Consider the following 26,352-nt stretch of genomic DNA (forward strand, 5'->3'; position numbering starts at 1 on the left):
ATACTCTAATATATGATATATGGCTTGAGTACGAATGTGTACAATCTCATCAAACTGAACCTTCCTTTTATATGTAATCTACCGGTCCGTGATATCCCTCATTATCTCTACCCCACCATTCAAGTATCATACACATCCATCACCAAGAAAGGTACTAAGAATCTTGCTCATATCTGAACTACTGAGTAGAGTACAACTACAGTTGTACTCTAGCTTTCAACAATAGCAACAGCAGGAGAACAGCCAAGCCGAACAGCAGCCAGCAGCAGTCGAGTAGCAGCTAGCTGCTGCCAGCAGCAGCAGCAGGAGCAGCAGCAGCAGCAGCAGCAGCAGCAGCAGCAGCAGCAGCAAGAGCAGCAGCTGAGGGAAAATCAGTAGCTAGGCTATCACCGGCCGGCCGTCGAGGAAGGTCGAGAATGGCGATACTGGCAAAGGTTTGACCATCAAGTAAGGAAGGTCAACAAGCCGTTTCTAAGGAATCCGTGAGTCACATTATCGCGCGCGCGTGAGTGTATGCATGAGCGTCCGTGTGTGTATGTGTGCGCGCGCGCGTGTGTGTGTGTACTCAGGTGTGTTTGCAGGGGTTGAGCTTCGGCTCTTTGGTCCCACCTCTCAACTAAATGATTCCTTTCATAAATTTCTAAAGGCAGTGTGTGTGTGTGTGTGTGTGCGCGCGCGCGCGCGTGCACGCGATTAGATGCTCTTTCAGCGGAATGGTTATGTAAACATTCCATGCTTCACAGATACATTCATAAGCTTGTCATGGAGAGCTGAGAGCTGATGCTCTTTACAAATCTCACGTGTAACATGCGAAAGACAGCAACACCACAGGCGAGAGAGAGAGAGAGAGAAAGATTAAGACACAGAACAACAAACCACCACCAGTGTCCTCTACCGTATTCCCCACTAAGCTGTGGGTGTGTCCGGCACCACAACGAGGGAGAAGCCTGAAGGTAAAAGTGAGAGTAAGTAGCGCGGTTAAAACAACAGATAAATATAATTCCAAGAAACATGACTCTTTTTTTGTTTTCCCAACAACCTTACCCCTCTTTAGTAGTTTCTTCCGGATAGCTAATGCGCTTATATATATATATATATATATATATATATATATATATATATATATATATATATATATTTATTTATTTATTTTGGTAGCAGTGATTCTTGTAAACTTGTGTTGTTGAATATGACCGAAAGGATAAGATTAATGATTCTAAAACGAATCTAATCAATATTTTTTTTAAATTTTTTTTCGCTGTCGAGGAGAAGTTGAAAACTTACAAACCCACAATTTTAAACTTGCAGGGAGCCAATTGGAGAGTAGTTCGTGCCTGAGTGAGCAGGGAATGGGCCTTTAGGGTGGATAGTCTTCAGTGCTGACAGTGTGGAACTTGCATATTTTCTCTGCTATGGGGAAGTATAACGAATGAAAATTGTCTGTCAATTTTCACGAGATCAGTGCATGATGTTTTACATTACCGCAAGAAAAAAATAATTGGACTTAAATTTTTGTTTACTAATAATTAGCAAGACGGTCGCCACCGGCCAGTGTCAGTATATTGGTGGGAATCAGTATGTGGTTGTGGCTTGCTGTTCTCTATAGAATTCTAGTGACTATCCCCTCCAACCTAACCATATTGGGCACGAACCCTACAGGAATCCGTGTGCAAAGTTGGATTAGGCTAGCCCTAAACAACACCTCTCCTCCAACCTTAGACATACATTCAAATTTATATCAACATATGTTATCACTTTGTATCCATATGTTATCACTTTTTAATTTATTTGACTCTGGTTTCACCAGTTTACACTTCGATAATAAACATTGTTTCTCAGTTTCGTAACTAAAATGTTTTATTTGTTTTTCTCTGTGTTCGTTCCGCTATTTATCCAGCTTCGTGAGTGATGATAATCTGTGTCTGCTGGCAGTATTGATATCACTTAGAATAAAAAAGATACTTCACTTAGAATAAAAAAGATACTTCACTTAAAATGAAAAAGATACTTCACTTAGAATAAAAAAAGATACTCAAACAAGAACAGCAGACAATAAGACACGAACTAGGTTGACTGTTTATGTAAAGTTTGCGATGGTACACGATACAGTATACCTATAGTATACCATAGATATACCATATAATACATGGTATACCTTTAGTATTCCATATGTTTAAAGGAAACCAGTTGTACGCACGATATTACTTTAAATTATATCACCTGGTTGGTTGTTCCTTATATATATAATAGTGTAATAGTGTTGAATAACTCCCAGGTTATGGTGTTATAGTGATGAATAACTCAGGTTATGGTGTAATAGTGATGAATAACCCAGGTTGTGGTGTTATAGTGATGAATCACTCCCAGGTTATGGTGTAATAGTGTTGAATAACTCTCAGGTTATGGTGTAATAGTGTTGAATAACTCTCAGGTTATGATTGAATAGTGATGAATAACTCCCAGGTTATGGTGTAATAGTGATGAATAACTCCCAGGTTATGGTGTAATAGTGATGAATAACTCCCAGGTTATGGTGTAATAGTGTTGAATAACTCTCAGGTTATGGTGTAATAGTGATGAATCACTCCCAGGTTATGGTGTAATAGTGATGAATCACTCCCAGGTTATGGTGTAATAGTGTTGAATAACTCCCAGGTAATGGTTGAATAACCCCCCAGGTTATGGTGTAATAGTGATGAATAACTCTCAGGTTCAGCGCGTGACACGTGATGATAAAACCAACATTATAATACAAACACAACCCGATTTGTGAAGTGTTTTGCTTCGCTAGAGTGAAATTGTTTGTCTAAAGTTTTCAAGGCATTGTTGCTTTTCCAGCTATTGCTTATTTGTGTCTGTGTTGACCTGTTTAGTTGGTGGCTCTGGGGATCAATGTCCCAGCGGCCCGGTCTCTGATCAGGTCCCCAGGTCAATCAGGATGCAGCTACTTTAAATGTCTTCTTAAAGTCAATATTGCATGACCTCTGATTCATTGCAAATATTTAAGATTGTGACCTCTGATAATCTTAAATATTTTTAATGAATTCCGTTTACTCTTCTCTTTGAGAGATCTAATAAATTAAGGTCTTTTAAAACGATTTAGTAATGATATAATTATATACTGTGTAAAGGGTACCACCTCTGGTTGTGTTTGTAGGGACCCTCAACCTTGAAGAAGAGGATATGCAGCACTCGGATGAGTCTTGTCGGGTTTCCACGTGCACATGTCTTCTCTTACCACTGCATTATATATACAACTGTTTTATTTAAATTTTATTACAAAAAGAAGTTACAAACTTGGTTACATACAAGATACAAAGTTGTTTGTTATAGGTTGTAGAGTTCCTCCAGCTTCTCAGATGGTGGGCAGGAACCCTGAATGCAGTGTGCATTTCCTCTCTGTATCGCCACGCTGAGGCGCTGGAAAAGGAAGCTGGCAGCTTTAGGGTTTCTTGTTTCAAACAGCCTAGAACCCAGTTCCTTAAAAAAAAAACTGGTGGCACTCTTACCCCAGGCGCCGTATCTTGGAAGCAATGAGGATTAAACTGCAAATTCTTATCCAGTTCTCTGTACTTACGGGACTTGGTTGATTTCCTTTGAGTGGCAGCACCACCTAAATAAGCAAAACTAAAGTCAGTGTAGGTGTTATCCAGGTTTGATACACACATTCAACTGCTTGCCGATCTTCCAGGGGTTCACTGTGATCCCATCTGGGCGACCAATACGAACATCGGAGTTACGGGGCGTTAGGTAACAGGGCTCCCTCTCGGCTGGACATCCAGCTGTGGTGAGACTTCTCTTGATAACTTCACTGTGCCTTAAGTGACATCCTCCTGTGCTTTATCAGAGCAGGCCATGCTGGCCATACCTGTTAGACACCACCTCGCTGCAAATATATTTGGTGTGAATTAGGGGAAATAGGCAGAGGGCCACAGCAATTAGGAGGGCGTGTGGTGTGAGACGCGTGCCAGTTGAGAACATTGGGGTTGCTAATAGGAAGTCACCTGCATGTGGAGCTGCTATTGCTGTGAGGCGAGCAATGTCGTATTATGTTATCGCAGCATCTAGCCACCCTGCAGCCTAGGTCTACAATGGGGGCTATCCCATTCCTTGAAATTTAGCCATAAACAGAAATTATAATATTCAGATAATAAACTATACACTGCAAATTCGTCAGCGTCCTCAGCGTTCGTCGATTTCTAACATCAGCTAAAAATAATTTACCACATTTTTGTGTTCTGACATTGAAGTCGTCCAGGGCATTCAGGAAACTGCGTCTTCTCTCTGGTGAGCGACCATGACGCTGCTCGTAAACCTTCCTTCCCTGCCTGTGGGTCTGCCGTGCAGGCTGCTGTTGCACAATATACATGAAAATAACATGATGCTTAAACCCATTAGATATTTTAAGCATCAACCTCGCTATTGACTTTGAGATACTTTCATCAAGCCTAGTGTTGCTCTTCAACCCCATGACTAAAGAGATGCATTTCTGTTTTATACAAATGTTTATGTTTATAAAGCAGTTAGGAAAAAACACATTCCCGCTTCTCTGTGGTAATTGTTTCATACTTGGGGTGTCCCAGTGATAGCCTCGTATTATGGAATATTTGAGGCTAAGTTGCTCAAGGTCAAATATTCCATAATACGACGCTAAGTTGCTCAAGGTCAAATATTCCATAATACGACGCTAAGTTGCTCAAGGTCAAATATTCCATAATACGACGCTAAGTTGCTCAAGGTCGTTGTATTCGTAAAGCGTATCCGAGTTGCATGGAAGCCAGGTAAACTTCTTATTATAGAAGTTTTCCCATAAAAAGACTGCTTCATGTTTCGTTGGGTTGTTTAGTTGTTTTCGGACAAGTGTTCGTGTAATATATCATATTGACTTGAACCCTACAGCACTTGTGTGCGATTATGGAACACTGAGTTCCATTTCCATATTAGTCACTGTTACCAAAAATTTTGAAATGAATATACCTACTATATACCTTTAAGCGTAGGTAAGGGTATTAACCTACGCTTAAAGCAATCCTGCGATCCTACGTCCACCCAATTGCCTGCTAATATTTAAGCAAGTTACTTAGAGGACACTAATATGCTTAGAATATAATTCTAGGAACTACGTGTCATTTTCCTATGTAAACTGTTGCCGGAGGTCGGTCGAAATCGTTACATAATGTTGTCTCACAGTAATAGAATTGAACACAGTACAATCAGTTTAGTATAACAAATCAAATAAAAGTCGTCATGTTTCCCAGGACGTGGCCACTTTGACTCGAACTCTCTCAGAGAACAGTTATTTCCGAATTATCAATCATTTTGTAATTTTGCCGATGTAGCCTAATACTTGGTTAGCCAGTCACTATGAACCCATACTGTGACTGGCAGTGAAAATCATACTATGACTGGTAGTGGAACCTATACTGTGACTAGCAGTGGAACTCATAGTGTGCACGGTAGTTAAAAAGGCCACAAAGCCACATAATGGGTTCAGGAGCTGAACCCCAAACCCCCTATACCCATCCTATTGGTAAGTGGCAGAAATGTTTCGCCGTCACATAATGGGTTTAAGAACTGAAGCAATGTTCTAGGTGGGCAGACCAAATAAAGACATCCACAAACACAACGTAATCGAGTACAAGAGAGACAAAGAGGCGTGGCAATATCTGAGGCCGTCATGAAGAAGTGATAATTACATCCATGATAATTATGATGTGTACGAAGGTCTCTCGAGAAAATAATGCACAAAACCAATATTGTTTATTGAACAGACATGATTAACATGTATATATATTTCTAATCAGTTATGCCAATTGCTATTTGTCGTAAAGTCATATTATATGATGATAATATATGATGGGGTATGAGATATATCCTTATAAAGTGTGTAATGCTGCAGGTGAAGCACATCTCGACTGCGTTTGTCACACCCTCTTCATCCTCACAGTAATATCTTTAGAGGTCTGTAGAGATGATATCTGAAGGTTAATATGGCCTGGGAGGGGGCGGTGGTGGGGTTATATGATACACTTTCCCACGCTGCCTCGCCACCACCACCTGGCCGTCATCAAGGCAGCCTGGCCGCCACCATGTGAGGAAGGAGCACCACACGTCCGCCCTACACAGCACCACCTGGCCCCCCACCGTGTGAGGAAGGAGCACCACACGTCCGCCCTACACAGCACCACCTGGCCCCCCACCGTGTGAGGAAGGAGCACCACACGTCCGCCCTACACAGCACCACCTGGCCCCCCACCGTGTGAGGAAGGAGCACCACACGTCCGCCCTACACAGCACCACCTGGCCCCCCACCGTGTCAGGAAGGGGCACCACACGTCCGCCCTACACAGCACCACCTGGCCCCCCACCGTGTCAGGAAGGGGCACCACACGTCCGCCCTACACAGCACCACCTGGCCCCCCACCGTGTCAGGAAGGAGCACCACACGTCCGCCCTACACAGCACCACCTGGCCGCCACCGTGTCAGGAAGGAGCACCACACGTCCGCCCTACACACCACCACCTGGCCCCCCACCGTGTCAGGAAGGAGCACCACACGTCCGCCCTACACACCACCACCTGGCCCCCCACCGTGTCAGGAAGGAGCACCACACGGCCGCCCTACACAGCACCACCTGGCCCCCCACCGTGTCAGGAAGGAGCACCACACGTCCGCCCTACACACCACCACCTGGCCCCCCACCGTGTCAGGAAGGAGCACCACACGTCCGCCCTACACACCACCACCTGGCCCCCCACCGTGTCAGGAAGGAGCACCACACGTCCGCCCTACACAGCACCACCTGGCCCCCCACCGTGTCAGGAAGGAGCACCACACGTCCGCCCTACACAGCACCACCTGGCCGCCACCGTGTCAGGAAGGAGCACCACACGTCCGCCCTACACACCACCACCTGGCCCCCCACCGTGTCAGGAAGGAGCACCACACGTCCGCCCTACACACCACCACCTGGCCCCCCACCGTGTCAGGAAGGAGCACCACACGGCCGCCCTACACAGCACCACCTGGCCGTCATCAAGGCAGCCTGGTCCCCACCGCGTGAGGAAGGAGCACCCACCACCTGGCCGTCATCAAGGCAGCCTGGTCCCCACCGCGTGAGGAAGGAGCACCCACCACCTGGCCGTCATCAAGGCAGCCTGGTCCCCACCGCGTGAGGAAGGAGCACCACACGTCCGCCCTACATATCTTCACACAACGATCATAGAGTAAAATAATGTCAAGACTATTACCAAATGTTCTCGGTGAGTGTTGACATCCACCGCGGATCAGCAAGGAGATGGGGCGGGGTTTTATATACACGGATTTTGAAAGTGTTTGCTTGCTGAATTTTATAGAATTGTACTTTAAGTATATAAACGGATTTGGATTAAATTGTCAAACTGGAAGATCCAGTAGAATCTATAAAAATATTATTTGCACATTATAACATGTAGACAAGAACTGGCTGGGCTAATTAAGGGGAGACATATGTTCCTAACGTATAAAACCTCACCTTAAGGTTGCTATAATATATATGCTACAGTATATAGACGGACACTTGTGCTGTCTCGTCTTGAGTACTGCTCAGTATTCACTTCCCCCCTTTCAGAGCAAGAGAGCTTGCTGAAATAGAGGGAGTACAGAGAACATATACGGCATACATAGACGCGATAAAGCACTTAATTATTGGGGTCGTCTCAAAGCTCTTCAAATGTACTCACTAGAAAGGAGACGATAGAGATATCAAATAATATACACGTGGAAAATACTGGGGCGCCAGGTCCCAAATCTACACAGTAAAATAACAACACAACGGAGTGAATGATATATCGGAAAATCCAGAATAAAACCAGTGAAGAGCAGGGAGGTGCCATAAGCACAATCAGAGAACCCTGAATAAACATCAGAGGTCCACGGTTGTTCAACATCCTCCCAGCGAGTATAAGAAATATTGCCGGAACAACCGTGGACACTTCCAAGAGAAAACTAGGTAGTTTTCTTCAAGAAGTTCCGGGCTGTGGTGGGTATGTGAGCGCCTGCGGGTCGCTCCAAGCAAAGCTTGTTGGACCAAGCTCTCACAAGTTTTGGGGAGTAGAAGAACTCTCAAAACCCCATCAAGCAGGTATATACATGTCCATGACATCAATCCAGGTTCCCTGTCAACCATCCCTTCATACACCTATGTATCCCCAACGGGACTCTTAGTACGATTTGGTACTATTCACCTTTTTTTTCCGGAAAAAATTCAACTAATAAGTTTAAATATCCAAAGGCCTATTATGCATATTTATGTACTATACTGTATTAGGCCTTAGATAGTGCGTATTAGGCCTATTATTGTTATGGTAGGTAATAGGTTTTATTAGCAACTTAAATACAAAATCTTTTCGGTTTATCCAGATTTAATAGTACCAAATTCTACTTTTCTAATTGTCCATTACGTCTAAATATATACAATGGTCCACAGTTACAAGGAGTACAATCTAAGCAGGAAGATGGGTTACACTCTTTGCGAAGAGTTTATGCACGCTTTCTCTTTCTTTTTGGCTGTCCAACAATCATAAAAAGATTATCAAGAGACCCTCAGTTCATATACCAATATATATATAATATTATTTTTTGATAAATGTGAATATATTCTTACAGTAAAGACTGCTTTATTCTTGTTCACTTTAAAAATAAATATTTCCATCGTTACCAAATAATATATATTACTCACATACTTTGTTTCTAATTACATTTCCAAACTAGTTGTTGCTCTACTATACATATGTTTTTTTGTCAAACTACACAATAAAATTACAAGAAAAAGTACGTTCTAACCGTAATATGTTCACTGGAAATCCAAAGTATATCTTTACATGTTCGCGAGTGTAACTTGATCATGGGAGAAGTAAGATTTTCTCGCGATAAATACTGTGTTGAGAAAGATAGAGAAGTCCAAGAACATCCTTGACACTACAGCAGCGAGCAGGTATATAAGGCGTCCGCTGCCTCCCACCAAGTACTTCCACTCCTGCTAAGGTAAGTGTTGGACTGAAGCTGCGAGCAGCGGCCTCTTCACTCCTCAGTGTTTTGAACGTTACAATTATCTCTCAGGAGACGCCGTTCTCTTACTGGTTCATCCTATGGTGATATATTGAAGTGTTCACAACACGTCTCTCCCGTGTGACACTGTACTTGTGATGAGCTGGGTTTTGATCAACATTTCCATTATACTGTACAGACAGAACACCTCCATCGTGTCCAGTACGCCAGTATAATTTTATATACCAATATATATATATATTAATATTTATACTGTATTATATTTTATACACGGTTATCCTAGGTGTATAATCATCAGTATATTCACCTTTTGTCAAACAGGCCAACATGTTTAGCTCATGGCAAGCAACATAAAATAGTGACATTTAGGCGACGATAGTGATAACGATGGGGGGTAATGCACCAAAATATTATGGTGCTCAAAATGGTGCTTAGCTTGAAAATGTTGTTGACACGAGTTACTAAAGCAGTAATGTATAATATGAAATAGCGCTGTTAATGTAGTAACAAAGTATCAGTACTCATAATGTCTTTCCTTTCAGCAATTTTTGGTAAGTGTTAAACCAGTCATTTGATAGAATTTCCCTGTCATCATACCTAGTGGCTTCGACGAGAACAGAAGCCCCAGGCTTGTACAAGGTCCCTATACATTTTCCTGGGAATGTACAGGCTTTACCGATAATAATTCCCTCTCCAGATGAAGGTCGTGGTGTTGCTCAGTGTGGTGGTGGCGGTGAGCAGTGAGCTTCCCCCAACACCCTTCAACCGCTTTCCCTCTCAATCATTCCACCGCCGTCCCCCTCAATCATTCCACCGCCGTCCCTCTCAGTCATTCCAAAGGCCATCCTTCGGTGGCGGCTTCCCATCTCCACCCAGACCAGCTCCTCGGCCTATTCCATCTAACGTCCCGGTGAGTCTCATTCACATTCTATTTTACATTATATTCGATTAACATTATTCCCTACATAAATAGCACTGTTAAACTATTAATATGTGTAGATTAGATGCGAATATTTTTTAAAATTTTCACTATTTCCACACAACTTGTCGGTATTTTTTAAGGAATTTTTCATACAATTGAATACAAATTAAAATCAAATGATAACTATGACCCTAAAATACAACATTTGCACCTGTAGGTTGACGAGACCTTGGACCGCAGTCAGTACTACTTCTCTTGGAGACACGACAATGGAAGGAAGTACACTGGCGATCAAGCCCATAGTGTGTGCACAAGACTGGGCGGCGGGTGGCAGCCTATTGGCATCAGTTCCAGGGAAGAGATCGAATTAGTCATTAGAGCTGTCGGCAGAGGTTAGCTATTCCAATGTCTTTTCCTTAATTTAGATATATATTATGTTTTACCTGTAAATCACCTTGTATTTCGTATTGTGGAAGACTACGTTGATACGAGTCAAAGTATTAAGTGCTTAGCTCAGTTGACGACCAAGCCAGTGAATACCTGTCCTTCATCTGTCACCATTTTTTAAGAACAAACTGGAAACTTACGCTTGTTATCGTAATAGGGATTTTACTTCAATTTTTTAACTTGAATAAGAGTTCTTCAGTTTTCATTGTTGTGCCCGACATTAGGGGTTTAGTTCTAATACCTTCACAAGAACGTAATGATCACGGCTTACAAGAACTTTGCAAGCATGTGAACCTTTGTTGTGGCTGCGTCTCCCATTCTCGAAGTGCTGTTTTTTTCTATTTTTTACGTTTCTTTATCTCTGAAAATGCTAAAATTAATATATTCATATTTACTCATGAAACTATATCTTAGCTACGTTTTAACTATATTTTATGTTTACCAGACAACGTGGAGTACATCTGGACTGGTGGTGTGAGGTCGGGCAGAGGATTTGTATGGCTGAATGGCGAGCCTTTCACTGTTGATGACTGGTCACACACAGGAGGGTAAGTCTTATTATACTCACACGTGAACACAAGCATGGATATGTGCAAACAAATATTATAGAAAATGACCATTTAGGTGCGAAAAAAAATCTACAGTCAATTCAGGCACACAAATTATATTCATGAGAGAATATTACACAAACACACATGTACTTATTGCGTATGTATTATATCCTATTGTTACAGATTCCGCATACCTCAGCCCGATAACAGAGAGGATGGGATCGAGAACTGTCTGTCCGTCCTGAACAACTTCTACGGTGATGGCATCAAGTGGCACGACGTGGCCTGTCACCACCTGAAGCCCGTCATCTGCGAGAAGCACATATAACTGTCTCTCCTCTCACACACTCCAACATGCCCGTCATCGGAGATCGTGTGGGAGTGTGACTTCCTCCTGTGTTACAGTCACTGCAGGAAGATCAATGTCTGAGAATATAAAGTACGTCGTCTACAGAAACAAAACACCGCTATGCACATGAATATTTTCTTCTCTGGCTTTCAAATAATTTTAAATATTTATTTATTGTGAATATAAATTTCAGTTTTCATAAGAGTTACATAGGCAATAAAATATTAGCAGTCTGTTATGTTTACATTATTGCTCCTTTGTTCCGTTGTTACGATGTCTGCGATTTACATTTATGCATTTACGTTTCCACTTGTTACATCTTTCCTCAATTTTAGGCTTATTTTGCACTTCTTAAACAGTTTACATGTCCCCATTCCTCCATACTCATCCCTGATCTTCCCAGTCAGTCGCGATCACGTGTCCCAACCTGCCACTGGAACACTAACCTGTCAGTGGGACACTTATCTGTGCGTATCACTAACCTGTAGTGATACGCACTGATAGTGGCACACAGTGTCGCGTGCTACAAAGAGACACATGTTATACGTACTGGAGAGAGAGCGAGCAATAAGCGAGTTATTGTCGAATAGGTCATCGACTATCGTCTATAACAATAACCAGGTAACTAAGCACTGGACACGAATCTACCTTCATTCCGTTTAAGCGGAATTAGTTTATGCTGTAACTAGTTCGCCTGTATCGAGTTACAAAATTGCTGTCACATAAAGGCTTCAGTCGCCATCCTGCTACTGTGTTTGATAAAGTCAAACTAGTTAATTATTGTTTAGCTGGGAGCAGCTTTACTGTTCCCAGCTAAACAGTAATTAACTAACATACAATAATAGCTCACCTCTTTCTAACCAATTGTCCCCTTATTAGGGGTCACGTAACAGTGTGTTCAGATGCAAACTGTAGGGAGTTCCATCGAAGTTAACAGTCGCATGTTACAGTAACGTTTTACCTTTACATCTTCTTGCGAACTTTATTTTCCCCTACAACATTAGGTACATGCTGTCGCTTCTCACACCAGTTAGGATATCGTATCATCCCAGGTGGGTTAGTCTACGTAAAAGCAGAGATTTCTATATTTCACTTTTCTGACACCTTTTTTTTTCTCGGGGCAAAGTTCTGGTTACCCGCCAATTTACTGTTATTCTTTTACAGTTTTCTTGTTTATGTGATCTTGCTAAAAGTGTCACAAATATTAACTCTAAAAGTCACAGGTTTCAGTTAAAGTTTATTACTAATATGCCTGCATCAACACACATTCTCTCAGAGTGATGCCTTTTATCTTTAGATATCAACATAACATTTTTAAAACTTATTTTTAGCGAGAATAATGTGTTAATACAATACAATACAATACAATACAATTTTATTTAGGTAAGGTACATACATACAATAAATATTTACAAGGATTGTTAACTTCTAGGTATAGCTAGTACATACAATGCCTAAAGCCACTATTACGCAAAGCGTTTCGGGCATGAACCCGAAACGCTAATATATGGAGATAATGGAAGCTCCATGTGTAATTTGAAGGGATGCCATGTTTAACTTTAAACTTATTCAGATAATAGATGTTGAAATGGGTCTTTGATAAATTCTAAACATGTTATGAAATCCAGATTCGCATATTCCCGTTGTTCAATTACGGGAAGTTCTCGCAAAATTCGCAGATCTATTGCATTATCATACCCACGATTTTCTTTTGCTAATCCAAACCAGAGTCTTGTACACCAGAGTCTTGTACAGTTTGCATTTTTTTTTATTATTATTATTTTCTACCACAGACGTGGCCAAACTTTACAATGCTAACTAGCATATATATACATTTTCTTCTGTCCTCCATGGACAGGGTGAGAGATTTGTCAAACATACAGTTCAGAGATTTATTGAACAACCACAGAAGGTGATCGTAGTGCTTTTAAAATGTTAGGCTAAGCTACATACGTATATACATTGATACACAGATTTATGAATGCATTAATGTGAATTTATAATGGTGAAATGAAATTCTGATCAGCTTCCACATATACTTTATACACATACATACATACATACACACACACATACATGCACATATATTTGTCTCTTACTGACAGGGTGAGATAGCTGACAAAGAAACTAGTGTGCAATAAAGAACCTAACCACTGAAGGTGATTAAGATGCTTTTACAAGCTCAGGTTATATAGTTACATTACATGGTTAGTCTAGGGTACGAGTCCAATATATCATAAAGTGTTCCAGTACTCATATAATAGAGTTCAGCATACCTCAGCCCAGGAGGGTGAAAGTCAGTCAATATGGGACATTCTACAATATAATGTTCAAGTGAGTGCATGTTTTCTCTTTCACAAAGTTGACACATTGTGTACTCGACATTTGGGTTTTGAGAGAGCTGCCAGATACGTCTATATCCCAGGCGTATTCTGGCAACTTTGACATTACATTGCGGAGTTCTTGCTCTATTAGTTCCATATGTGAATGTCATCTCACGATATCTATCATAATATTTAATTGTTACAACTTTCTGGTCTTTGTGAATTTGTTAGGTCAGTGAGATCTTCATTAGATGTATGTTTAAGTATTCTCTTTGTCACTGCTAGTGAAACACCCATATCAATTTCTACTACTGGTTTTCTACTGGCTATCTTTGCAGGCATATCAACAGTATCATGCCTTGAGATGCCAACATGTAATGGTATCCATAGGAATTTAATTTCAAATCTGCTTTCTTTAGCAGCTAAAAACATTCATTCGAAAATCACTGACTATTTGCTGGGTGTCACTACTATGTGCGTTCAGTGCCAGGAGTGCACTCTGCGAGTCACAATTAATAACTCCACTGTCCTTGTCTTTTATAAATTCAGTGGCAAGGTAGATGCCTGCAAGTTCGGTTTGAGTTGTACTTGCCTAATCATTGACGTGCTTCATTGCTGTATGTACGAGACAGTTTGCAGTGTTAGGAACCCTTATAGGTGAATCTCGGTAAAAATAAAAAATACATATATTTGGGATGTTAACTTTTAGATTTGCACTTTATTAAAGCAATCTACGCAAGTCTTTATAATGTTAAGCAATAAATGCTCTCATTAAAAAGCCATCCTGCGAATTTCTGTAATTGTACACATTTGAGGAGAACATTCTTTACCCAAACGTCTCAAGTTTATTGTGTCAATTCAACGCCACATTATCATGCTCACACAAGTTCAAGCACTTTTATTGAGACAGTAAAATATATATCTGAAAGGAATAGAATAGCTTAGGCTATTTCTCCCCTCCTCTCCACGCTTACACATGTACAATTAAGAAACCTAATCTATAGACGCACAATTTACTGAAGGAAAAATCAGCTTTTACAATGATTGTGTTATTATATCTTTCAGGAGTATATATATATATATATATATATATATATATATATATATATATATATATATATATATATATATATATAATATTTATATAAAATAACCTCCAAAAAATTAAATCGTCTCTGCTGCTCTTTGGTGAGATGATGTAATTATGTTGAATATATTTTTATCTTCACCTTCAGGAAGGGTTATGCACACTTTCCTTATACCTGTGCAAGACTTTAAGAAAAAGTATCGAGAAAAGCTATGTTCCTAGTTCTGAGTAAATGTTCATATTTCTTGACTGCGTAAAGACTTTATATTTGAAGAATAAAGACGTTCATCATTAGCAAATCGTATGAAACACCCTCTACTTTATTTTCATAATTACATTTTCAGACAAATTGTTTCTGTAATATACACAAATGTTCTTGTCAAACTGCACTAGAAAATTACTAGGTAAAACATTGTAATCGTAAAAATGTAAAAGAAAAGAATGTTTAATTCTTAAACGTTCGTGCATGTGTCTTGATCATGGAAGAAGCAAGATTTTCTCGTTATACTGTGTTGAGGGAGAGGGAGGCGTCCAAGAACATCCTTGACACTACAGCAGCGAGCTGGTATATAAAGCGTCCGCTGCCTCCCACCAAGTACTTCCACTCCTGCTAAGGTAGGTGTTGGACAGAAGCTGCGAGCAGCGGCCTCCTCGCTCCTCAGTGTTTTGAACGTTATATCATTAATGTTGTTGACGAAATTATTAAAACAATAATATATGCTATCATTCCTAGTGGGCCTCGAAAGGAACAGGAAGCCGCAGGCTTGTAAGGGGTGTAAAAATTGTTCTTGAGGATTTACAGGCGTTACCAATTATATTTTCTACTCCAGATGAAGATCGTATTGGTGCTCAGTTTAGTGGCGGCGGTGAGCAGTGAGCTTCCCCCAACAACCTTCAACCAATTTTCCAATCGACCAGTCCACCGCCGTCCCCCACATTCATTCCAACGCCGTCCCGTTCAATCATTCCAAAGGCCATCCTTTGGTGGCGGCTTCCCAACTCAACCAAGGTTCCCGTCTCCACCCAGACCTGCTCCTCAGCCATCTAATGTCCCGGTGAGTTTTACTGAAGTTAAATTTTCCATTGTATTCGTTTAACCCTATAGCCTATAGGCCTAGTACTGTTAAATTGTTTTAACATATAGACTAGATGTGATTTTTTTTTAAATATTTTCACACATGTATCAATATATTCCATCATGTCTAAAACAAGAATTGCCTTCATGCAATTGTAAACAGATAAAAAACACAGGATAACTATGACCCTTAAATGCAACATTTGCACCTGTAGGTTGACGAGACCTCGGGCCGCAGTCAGTACTACTTCTCTTGGAGACACGACAATGGAAGGAAGTACACTGGCGATCAAGCCCATAGTGTGTGCACAAGCCTGGGCGGCGGGTGGCAGCCTATTGGCATCAGTTCCAGGGAAGAGATCCAGTTAGTCATTAGAGCTATCGGCAGAGGTTAGTTATTCCAATATCTGTTCCTTAATTAGCTTAGATACATAATATATTATACATTAACTGTATTGGATGTCATGTTTGTTAGTCTATGTTGATGCAAATCAAAGGATTAACACTGCTTTGCTGGGTATACGACCAAGCCACTGAATAACTGTCTTTCAACTATCACTATTTACTTTTTGTCAGAAAAATCTGAGAAAACTTCCACTGGAAGTCATAATTATCATTCTACTTGCACTTTTTTATCTTGAACAAGTAATTCAACAATTGTTTTGCCCTACATTAAAGTTTTTAAATCTAATACTTCTACTGGCAGCCTAATGATTGCGGGATTTAGCAGCCCCAAAAAACCATGTGAACTTTGCTGGTATTGGTGTTTTTTCCATTTTGGAAATGCTGGATTTTTGTTTACCCCTGAAAATGATGTTAAGATTAATATATTCATATTTTCTCGTGAAACTTCATCCTATTTTACCTCTGATAACTTTATTTTGTTTACTTTATCTGTATTTTACTTTTATTTTATGTTTACTAGACAACGTGGAGTACATCTGGACTGGTGGTGTGAGGTCGGGCAGAGGATTTGTATGGCTGAATGGCGAGCCTTTCACTGTTGATGACTGGTCACACACAGGAGGGTAAGTCTTATACTCATGTGAACACACACAATTGTATATTGATGCAAAAGTATTATACCATTACGCATACACCTACTGTACATTTTCTAAACCATTGTTTTGCGTTACAGACTCGGCCGACCTCAGCCCGACAACCGAGAGAATGGGAACGAGAACTGTCTGTCCGTCCTGAACAACATCTACGGTGATGGCATCAAGTGGCACGACGTGGCCTGTCACCACCCGAAGGCTGTCATCTGCGAGAAGCACATATAACTGTCTCTCCTCTCACACACTTCAACATGCCAGGAAGATCAATGTCTGAGCATAAAGTGTGACGTCTTATCTTCCTACTAAAGAAAAAAAAGGCTGCATGCACTTTAATGTTTTCCTCTCTGGCTTTGAAATAATTAAAAAAATATTTATTGTTCATAAATTTCAGTTTCTTTGAAATACAACATATACAGTAAAATATTAGTAGTCTGATGTGTTTGCATTATTGTTCCCTTTTTATAATGTTATATATACTTCCAATTCACTACTAACGGCTATAGAACCTTCAACGCTTAAAGTATTTTAAACAGCCACACTGGCTCTATACACCTTTACTTTCCATATCTGCATTACAACCAACACCTCCAGTAACTTGAATGCCACAGTCACCACTAACTTGTTTGCTACAATCAGTCTATTGAACACTACAATGAATGCACTCTATTCATTAATATCAGTATCTACAAAACGATGTTTCACAAAGTATCTAAAATTCTTCCAATATTGTGAATAATGGGAATTTTCCCCGGCTTCTGCTGATCTCCAGTATATAGTTATTTTGCTGTCCAAATTTGGGACTTAATCATCTAGTATTTTCCACTTATATGTTATGTGATACCTTTCTCTTCTCCTTTCTAGGGAGTATATTTTGAGAGCTTCGAAATGGTCTCAATAATTAGACGTTTCATCGTGTTTGTGTGTGGCGTATATGTTCCCTGTATTCCTGATACTTCAGTAAATTCTCGTGTTGTGAAGGGGGAAGCGAGTATCGAGCAGCACTCAAGACGGGACAACACAAGGGATTTGAATAGAATGGGCAATGTGCTTACTTATCAGCGTCTACGGGGGAGTGAGGTCTAACTTTTCATGTCAGGCCTATTTGCCATAAACCTGTTGTATCAAATTAACTACTCTGACTTTCCTATTCTTTGTCGAAAATGAGCGAAAATGATGGTTGCTGCCACAACTTCTTTTTGAGAATTCCTCTTGTTAGCAACCCGTGCAGGGTATAAGTACTTCCTTAGGCCCTCAGCTAATTTGCATTTCCAACTTCCACTTTTGGCCTGTTGTCCTGCTTTCTCTCAATCTGAAGAGGCTATTTTTGTCCACCTTATGTCCCCCTCAAGATCTTTTAAGTTACCTCTGTTCCTAATATCCTCTAGGATTATGAGATTTAGTTCCATTAGCCTATGTTCGTAGGTTAACCCTCTTAGCACTGACACCAGTCTTGTTGCAAGCTATTGTACTATATCAGTTTTGGCTTTATGTCCATGTTGACCTGGGTTTTAAAGCTCATTGTTCTCCATAAAACTGGAGATCTGACTCCTGATCACTGTCTCAAAAACTTTCATTATGTGCGACGTTAGCGCGATTGGTTTATAATTTTTACCAAGTGCTTTAATCCCTCTCTTGCGTAGGGAAGCTTTATCTGGTGATTTAAGTGCTTCTGGTATCTCCCTGTATTCTAGTTTTTTCACCACGCTACACTGAGTGCTTGTGCTACTGGCACTTTACATTTCTTTATAAATATAAAATTGCACGAATCTGCTTTGGCTGATTGCATGGGCATGTGTCACTTTCTCTTTACAACATTTTCAACGTTGGTGTTAATATCAGAAATATTGTCGGTTTGTGTATTATCTATAAAGAAGCTGTCCTAATTTTTCATTATCATGCTGTTTATTGGGGGGGTGCTATACATAGCCTCTTACTGATCTTTTAGGATGAGGCTATGTTTAGCATCCCAATAAACACCATGTCAGTGGAAGATCCGGACAGCTTTCGTTGTAAATGACGCCCAAATCCCTGACAATACAACTGAAAACAGCACGAACATTGTAGATTTTTAAAGAAAACTGACATGCCTATAATGTCTTTTAGGCGCATGGAGTAATCAGCAGCCTCCATATAATTAAAGTTTTTTCCTTTTCCTAAAGCTTCCTAACGGTCTAAAATTTATAAGCCTGTAATTGGATTGCACGATGGCTTCTCCTGTGTCATTAAGTTTACCAGTTGAGAATCGTTGTTTACAAGGACATCTGGTGAAGAATTATGACCCGATGAACCAATTCTCACTGGCCCATCCTCCAATATATATGGGGAGGTAAATGTAACGGCACAGTTAAGTGTATTTATGTACTATGCAGACAGTAAGGAATGTACTTATTATATTTAGTATTAAAACGTACTGTCTAAACCTCGACCTAACCTAACCTTCTTCATGTATTTTATTGCTTCTTAATTACAATTGGTACTAACCTATAGCTATATTGATATTACAGTTTTATAAAACTAATAAAACAAAACTAAAATCTTTCAATAAATTATCAAGTAACTCAGGATATTTTCAGATTTTGTATAAAATCTCTATTGTTTAATAAAACAGCACAATTAAGAGTATTTATGTACTATTCCTAACAGTCAGGAAATGTACTTATTACATTTAGTATTAAAACGTACTGTCTATTCGGAGGATGCGTTGCACTCCCCAGTACCATCTCACTCCTCCTTATTCAAGAGAAAGGAAACCATTGGCATATTATATTAACACTGGGTGGTAAACCGTCCTAATAATGACCTCTGGACTACGGTTCATCAAGCATTTATGTGTACACCTGTACATCTTTCCTCAATCATGGCAATTTAGTCTTTATTTGTTTAATATTTTGTGAGCTTCGATAAATCACAATCCATTGTTATATAAATAACATCGTAGCCTCTGGAGCTCGTAAACTGCTTCAGAAATGTAAACACTGCCTCAATGACTGAGGAAAGATGTGCAAATTTCAGCCCGTCCTCATAAACAAAGGCCAGAGTCCATTCCATGTATCCGCCAAACCCCCTGTTTATGAAGGAAAAATAGTTTACACACGACTCACAAGTGATGACGTCCGAACACTTCCAGAACAAGTCCTTTGCTGACGACTTTTGTTCGAACCATAACGATGTAAATGCTTCACCCACGTTCTACAAATACAAATAATCACCAGCAGAACCTAAACACCTAACCTAACCAACGCTTAAATACCCACAGCATGCTGATATATAACAAATATTAATTTATATTTGAGGAAATTCCTAATTTGAATGAATAACACGTTAAAATTGATTAATGCGACCTTGCGGTTGACCGCTGGATGGAATGGACTGTGTCTGAGGACAGGTTGGGAAATTTAGTTAATGGACACACACAAGCTTGGCGAGTCCTTGTCTAGTGAACCGCTTCAGATGAAGGGAACAGCAGGATACCCAATATCACGACTCTCCTGATATAGCTATATAAGGTATATAGTCCCATAACGGTACCCTCGCTTGGTCTACATAGGAATGGGCTGATGTGATAAGAAGAAGTTGGGAAAAATTCCCCCTTATACAATACCGGAGGTACTTAAAGTCACCGCGAAATATCATATTGCAGATAACGATATTAATGAATATATTGTAACGGCACATACATTCACGGTAGTGTTTGATGTACTGATTGTATCAAACACGTTGGTGGTGATTGTGGATTGTGGCATTCACCTTACTGGAGGCGTTGGTGGCAATGCGGATATAGAAAGTAAAGGGGTTTAGAGGCAGTGTGACTACAACACACTGGAAATTCTGAATATTATACAGGCGTTGGAAGTCTTTTTTTTTCCAAACATTATACCGGAACAAGGGAACAATAATGTAAACACATTTTACTGATAATTATTGTATTACCAATATAATTTTTTACGTAAAGCAGAAATATATGAAAAATAAATATTTTAAATTACTTGAAAGCCAGAGAAGAAAATATTAAAGTACATATGTACGCAGCTACATTTGCTTTTTGTAGGAAGATAAGACGCCATACTTTATGCTCAGACGTTGATCTTCCTGCAGTGACTGTAACACGGGAGGAAGTCACACTCCCACATTATATCACATGATGGTCATGTTGGAGTGTGTGAGAGGAGAGACAGTTATATGTGCTTCTCGCAGATGACAGCCTTCGGGTGGTGACAGGCCACGTCGTGCCACTTGATGCCATCACCGTAGATGTTGTTCAGGACGGACAGACAGTTCTCGTTCCCATTCTCTCGGTTGTCGGGCTGAGGTCGGCCAAGTCTGTAACGCAACACAATGGTTTAGAACATGTACAGTAGGTGTATGCGTGTTGGTGTAACACTTCCGCATCAATATAGTTTAAATAAGTCTGCAAAAGTACATGTTTGTGTGTTTACATGAGTATAAGACTTACCCTCCTGTGTGTGACCAGTCATCAACAGTGAAAGGCTCGCCATTCAGCCATACAAATCCTCTGCCCGACCTCACACCACCAGTCCAGATGTACTCCACGTTGTCTGGTAAACATAAAATATAATTGTATCAGAGCGAAAATAAGAGTTTTATGAGTAAATATGAATATATTAATTTTACCTTGATCTTCAGGGGGTAATTGAAGAAAAACATTCGGCATTTCCACGATGGAAAAATCAAGGATACCGGCATAGTTCACGTGGTTGCTGGGAGGGGGTTGTTAAAGCCCGCCAATCATTAGGCTGCCAGTAGATGTATGAGATTTAAAACCTTACTGTCCGGTACAATAGTTCAAACTGAAGGACGTTGAAGTACACAAAGTGCAAGTGAAATGATAATTACAACCACCATCTTCAGTATTCTCAGATTTCCTGAAAAATTATGATTGTTGAAACAAGTTATTCGCTGGCTTGTTATCAGAGCTAAGCACTCTTAATACTTTGAATTGCATCAACATGGACTTCGGAACACGCATGCAAGATGATATACAGTTAAAGTATAATATAATTTATATCTAATCTAATTAAGAAACAGAAGGAACAATAACTAACCTCTGCCGATAGCTCTAATGACTAACTGGATCTCTTCCCTGGAACTGATGCCAATAGGCTGCCACCCGCCGCCCAGTCTTGTGCACACACTATGGGCTTGATCGCCAGTGTACTTCCTTCTATTGTCGTGTCTCCAAGAGAAGTAGTACTGACTGCGGTCCAATGTCTCGTCAACCTACAGGTGCAAATGTTGCATTTAAGGGTCATAGTTATCCTGTGTTTTTTTTCCATTTCTTCACAGTTAGATTGCAATTCCTGTTTTAGATTCACGATGGAAAATATTGATACAAGTTTTGTGAAAATCTTAAACTATGGAAAAAATATTTTACATCTAGTTTGTATGTTAAAATAATTTAAGTGTTAGGGCTATAGGGAATAGTTAAACGAATTTAATGTAAGATAGAACGTGAATGAGACTCACCGGGACGTTAGATGGAATTGGCTGAGGAGCTGGTCTGGGTGGAGACGGGAACCTTGGTCGAGTTGGGAAGCCGCCACCAAAGGATGGCCTTTGGAATGGTTGAAGGGGACGGCGTTGGAATGATTGAGGGGGACGGCGGTGGACTGGTTGAGAGGAAAAGCGGTTGAAGGGTGTTGGGGGAAGCTCACTGCTCACCACCGCCACCACACTGAGCACCAATAGGATCTTCATCTGGAGTAGAAATTATATCCTCAAGAAAAATTTGGGGACCTGCGAAAATCTTTGTTCTCGTCGAGGCCACTAGGCCTCATAAGTCAAGGAAATTCTGCTAAATAACTGGTTTAACACTTGCCATAAAATGCTGAAAGGAAAGCAATATGGGGCTGGTGCTTTGTTATTACATTAATAGCACTATTTCATTTATATTAGTTTTAGTAACTCGCGTCAACAACATTTTCAATCTAAACACCATTTTCAGTCATAGTGAGAATATTTTGGTGCATTACCCCTATCGTTATCACTATCGTCGCCTAAATATCGCTGTATTAATGTATTGTATTCTGCTTGTCATGAACTGAACATGCTGGCCTGCTTGACAAAAGGAGAATATGCTGATGATTATTACATTGGGGCAAATACTGGTGTACTGTACACGATGGAGGTGTTCTGTCTGTACAGTATAATGGAAATGTTGATCAAAACCCAGCTCATCACAAGTACAGTGTCACACGGGAGAGACGTGTTGTGAACACAACAATATATCACCATAGGATGAACCAGTAAGAGAACGGCGTCTCCTGAGAGAGAATTCTAACGTTCAAAACACTGAGGAGTGAAGAGGCCGCTGCTCGCAGCTTCTGTCCAACACTTACCTTAGCAGGAGTGGAAGTACTTGGTGGGAGGCAGCGGACGCCTTATATACCTGCTCGCTGCTGTAGTGTCAAGGATGTTCTTGGACGCCTCCCTCTCCCTCAACACAGTATTTATCGCGAGAAAATCTTGCTTCTTCCATGATCAAGACACACAAATATTTAAAAATAGAGCATGTGCTTTTCTCTGAATTTGCTACGATTGTAACGCATTTTTCCTATTTTCTTAGTTTGGAAAGAATATTTTATTTATTAGAGAAATAATAGTTTTAAATTGTAATAAGGAAAACAAGGTAGTGGGTTTTTATGGTATTTGGTACTGTCCACCTTTATTCTTAAATTAAAATAAAAGGGTCTTATCGCTGTGAAAATGTGTATATTCAAAACTAGGAAACCAGTTTTTCTTGTTAATCTTTTTTATTAACCCCTTTCACAGCCAAAAAGAACGTATACAGAACTCTTCACTAAGGTGGAAGAGAAAAATTTGTTCAACATAACCACATCATCTCAATAGAGGGGGTTGAGGAATGTTTAATTTTTTCAAGAATACATGTAGAGGCGTTGCCTGATTGGACATTACTTGGAACTACATTATTTTTGTTGAAAAGTATTATTTTATCAACATTTTACATACACCTAAAGTGACCATGACCCAGCAGAAGGAAGAGTAATAATAATAATTATTATTATTATATTTATAATAATAATTCTTGTAATTAATAATTATTACTCTTCCTTCTGTTGAGTCATGAAGGAAACTGGCCTCGGGTGAAAGGGGGCTGTGACTATCTCTGACTGGAACCTGTAGGTTCCAGACAGTTCTGACAGTTCTGTCGGAACTGTTCTGACAGTTCCTGCGACGGTTCTCTGTCTGGAACCTACAGGTTCCAGACAGATCTCCTAGGGCTCGTGCGACCCAAGCTCTACTTCAGCAGGCTGGGGTCGTTCCTGTTCTTGCAGAAGTGGTTTTTCTCCGGCCCCGACCACGGTGGTTTACATGTTTTGAGTCCCTGTGCCTTATTTTACTAACTTCAAGGTAAACTCTGGAGCCGGAGCCCCCTGGGGCAGTTCGTTGTTGCCTTCAACCTCGTTCTGACAGTTCCTGCGACGGCGCTGGAACCAATCGTATTGACTTGCCTTTCCACTGGAGGCTTTCGGCGTCGTGGAGAGGGGTGACCTGCTGCATGGGTAACAGCTTCTCCTCCCGTATCAACCTACCTTGACTTTGTGCCCTGGAGTGGCCACTCCAGACCGACAACCAGAGCACAACTCCATAGTCTCCTATGACTGATGGAGGCCTACTACTACATATACTTAGTATTATTTTATCACTGGCCTTTTGGGCTCTAATAACAAAAATCGTAAGTGCGAAGAAACTATACATTGGAAATTATTGTACATGGAACTCATATTTATAGATGTTCGGAGATATTGGGCTATAAGTTCAGGAAGTATTCCATGTACAATAATTTCTAATGTATCGTTTCTTCGCACCTACGGTTTTTGTTATTCGAGCCCAAAATGGCAGTGATAAAATAGTACTAGGTGTATATATAATTTTGATAAAATAAAATTTTGCAACTAAAATGATGGAGTTCCAAGTAGTATCCAATCCGGCAACACCTCTATAATTCAATTTTTTTTCAACTCAACAATTTTTGTATTGGATGGTGGATGTATAGTAAAATCGAATAACATGTTTCAGGCAAATGTAATTAGTTCCCAGTAATATCCAGTCAGGCAACGCCTCTAAATATATTCTTGAGCAATTTAAACATTCCTCAGCCCCCTCTAGTGAGATGATGTCATGTGAGCACATTTTGCTCTTCCACTTCGGGGAAGAGTTCTGTATACGTTCTTTTTGACTGTGGAAGGTGTTAATAAAAACCAATTAACAAGAAAAACTAGCCAACTAGTTTTGAATGCAAACACATTTTCTCGGCAATAGGACCTTTTTTTAATTTAAGATTAAAAGTGAACATTAGCAAATATCCCCAAAAACACTCTCTTGTTTTCCGTATTACATTTTAAAACTTTTGTTTCTCTAAAATAAAACCCACTACCCTGTTTTCCTTATTACATTTTAAAACGTTTGTTTCTCTACAATATTAAATATTCTTTCGAAACTACGAAAGAAAATAGGAAAAAATGTGTTGCAATCGTAGCAAATTTAAAGAAAAACATATGTTATATTTTTAAGCATTTGGGTGTGTGTTTTGATCATGGAAGAAGCAAGACTTTCTCGCGATAAATACTGTGTTGAGGGAGAGGGAGGCGTCCAAGAACATCCTTGACACTACAGCAGCGAGCAGGTATATAAGGCGTCCGCTGCCTCCCACCAAGTACTTCCACTCCTGCTAAGGTAAGTGTTGGACAGAAGCTGCGAGCAGCGGCCTCCTCACTCCTCAGTGTTTTCAACGTTACAATTATCTCTCAGGAGACGCCGTTCTCTTACTGGTTCATCCTATGGTGATATAGTGTTGTGTTCACAACATGTCTCTCCCGTGTGACACTGTACTTGAGTTGTGATGAGCTGAAATTTGACCCAGTGTAATTAATGATCATCAGCATATTCTCCTTTTGTCAAGCAGGCCAGCATGTTCAGCTCATGGCAAGCAGAATTCAATACATTAATACAGTGATATTTAGGGAACGATGGGGGTAATGCACCAAAATATTCTTCGTTTGATTAAAAATGGTGCTTAGACATTTTAGATTGAAAATGTTGTTGACGCGAGTTACTAAAACAATAATATGTAAAAGTACTAAATAGCGCTGTTAATTTAAAAACAAAGCACGAATCCTCATACACACAAATCACAACGTGATATATCAAATAAACAAATCCACAAGGCCCTTAATGAGGGTTCGAACCTACCCACGGTATGTAGCGCTCCAGGTTGCAATTCATTTAACCATGTTGTGGCACAGTTGACTAAGGCGCATCTGGGAACATCCCATGCGTAGGTTTTTATCACTGGCCTTTTGATAAAAAAGCCAATGGCCTAATCAAGGCCATTGTGGATTTGTTGATGAACCCTCATAATGTTTTTTTCTTTCAGCCTTTTATGGCAAGGCTTAAACCAGTTATTTACTAGAATTTCCTTGACTTATTACACTTAGTGGGCTCGACGAGA

General features: G+C 40.2%; 3 protein-coding genes across 5 annotated transcripts in view; 2 read left to right on the top strand and 1 right to left on the bottom strand.

The window, feature by feature from the left end:
• LOC138353106 (macrophage mannose receptor 1-like) overlaps nucleotides 1–11,551 on the top strand; it is a 226,362-nt gene extending 214,811 nt beyond the window's left edge. For both annotated transcript variants that reach the window (XM_069305834.1, XM_069305833.1), the window contains 4 exons: nucleotides 9,747–9,959; nucleotides 10,189–10,363; nucleotides 10,864–10,966; nucleotides 11,153–11,551. In XM_069305834.1, coding sequence (XP_069161935.1) covers nucleotides 9,747–9,959; nucleotides 10,189–10,363; nucleotides 10,864–10,966; nucleotides 11,153–11,297 — 636 coding nt within the window. In that variant the 3' untranslated portion in view covers nucleotides 11,298–11,551. The remainder of the gene's footprint in view (nucleotides 1–9,746; nucleotides 9,960–10,188; nucleotides 10,364–10,863; nucleotides 10,967–11,152) is intronic.
• A 245-nt stretch (nucleotides 11,552–11,796) lies between these two features.
• Nucleotides 11,797–17,297, top strand: LOC123770694 (macrophage mannose receptor 1-like). 2 transcript variants are annotated; one of them, XM_045762798.2, is made up of 6 exons: nucleotides 11,824–11,939; nucleotides 15,216–15,344; nucleotides 15,560–15,784; nucleotides 16,020–16,194; nucleotides 16,730–16,832; nucleotides 16,943–17,297. In XM_045762798.2, exons 3-6 carry the CDS (start codon nucleotides 15,560–15,562, stop codon nucleotides 17,085–17,087), a joined length of 648 nt encoding a protein of 215 aa, XP_045618754.2. In that variant the 5' UTR covers nucleotides 11,824–11,939; nucleotides 15,216–15,344; the 3' UTR covers nucleotides 17,088–17,297. The 2 variants fall into 2 exon arrangements, with proteins under 2 accessions (XP_045618753.2, XP_045618754.2); XM_045762797.2 differs by lacking the exon at nucleotides 15,216–15,344 and having other exon boundaries at nucleotides 11,797–11,939.
• Nucleotides 17,298–20,799: 3,502 nt separating this feature from the next.
• On the bottom strand, nucleotides 20,800–22,594 carry LOC138353015 (macrophage mannose receptor 1-like). The gene is made up of 4 exons (XM_069305660.1): nucleotides 22,347–22,594; nucleotides 21,926–22,100; nucleotides 21,316–21,418; nucleotides 20,800–21,182 (listed from the first exon to the last, which is right to left on the bottom strand). Exons 1-4 carry the CDS (start codon nucleotides 22,575–22,577, stop codon nucleotides 21,038–21,040), a joined length of 654 nt encoding a protein of 217 aa, XP_069161761.1. The 5' UTR covers nucleotides 22,578–22,594; the 3' UTR covers nucleotides 20,800–21,037.
• Nucleotides 22,595–26,352: the final 3,758 nt, after the last annotated feature.

The sequence above is a fragment of the Procambarus clarkii genome, chromosome 56 (genome assembly GCF_040958095.1).
Source record: "Procambarus clarkii isolate CNS0578487 chromosome 56, FALCON_Pclarkii_2.0, whole genome shotgun sequence".
Lineage (NCBI taxonomy): Eukaryota > Metazoa > Arthropoda > Malacostraca > Decapoda > Cambaridae > Procambarus > Procambarus clarkii.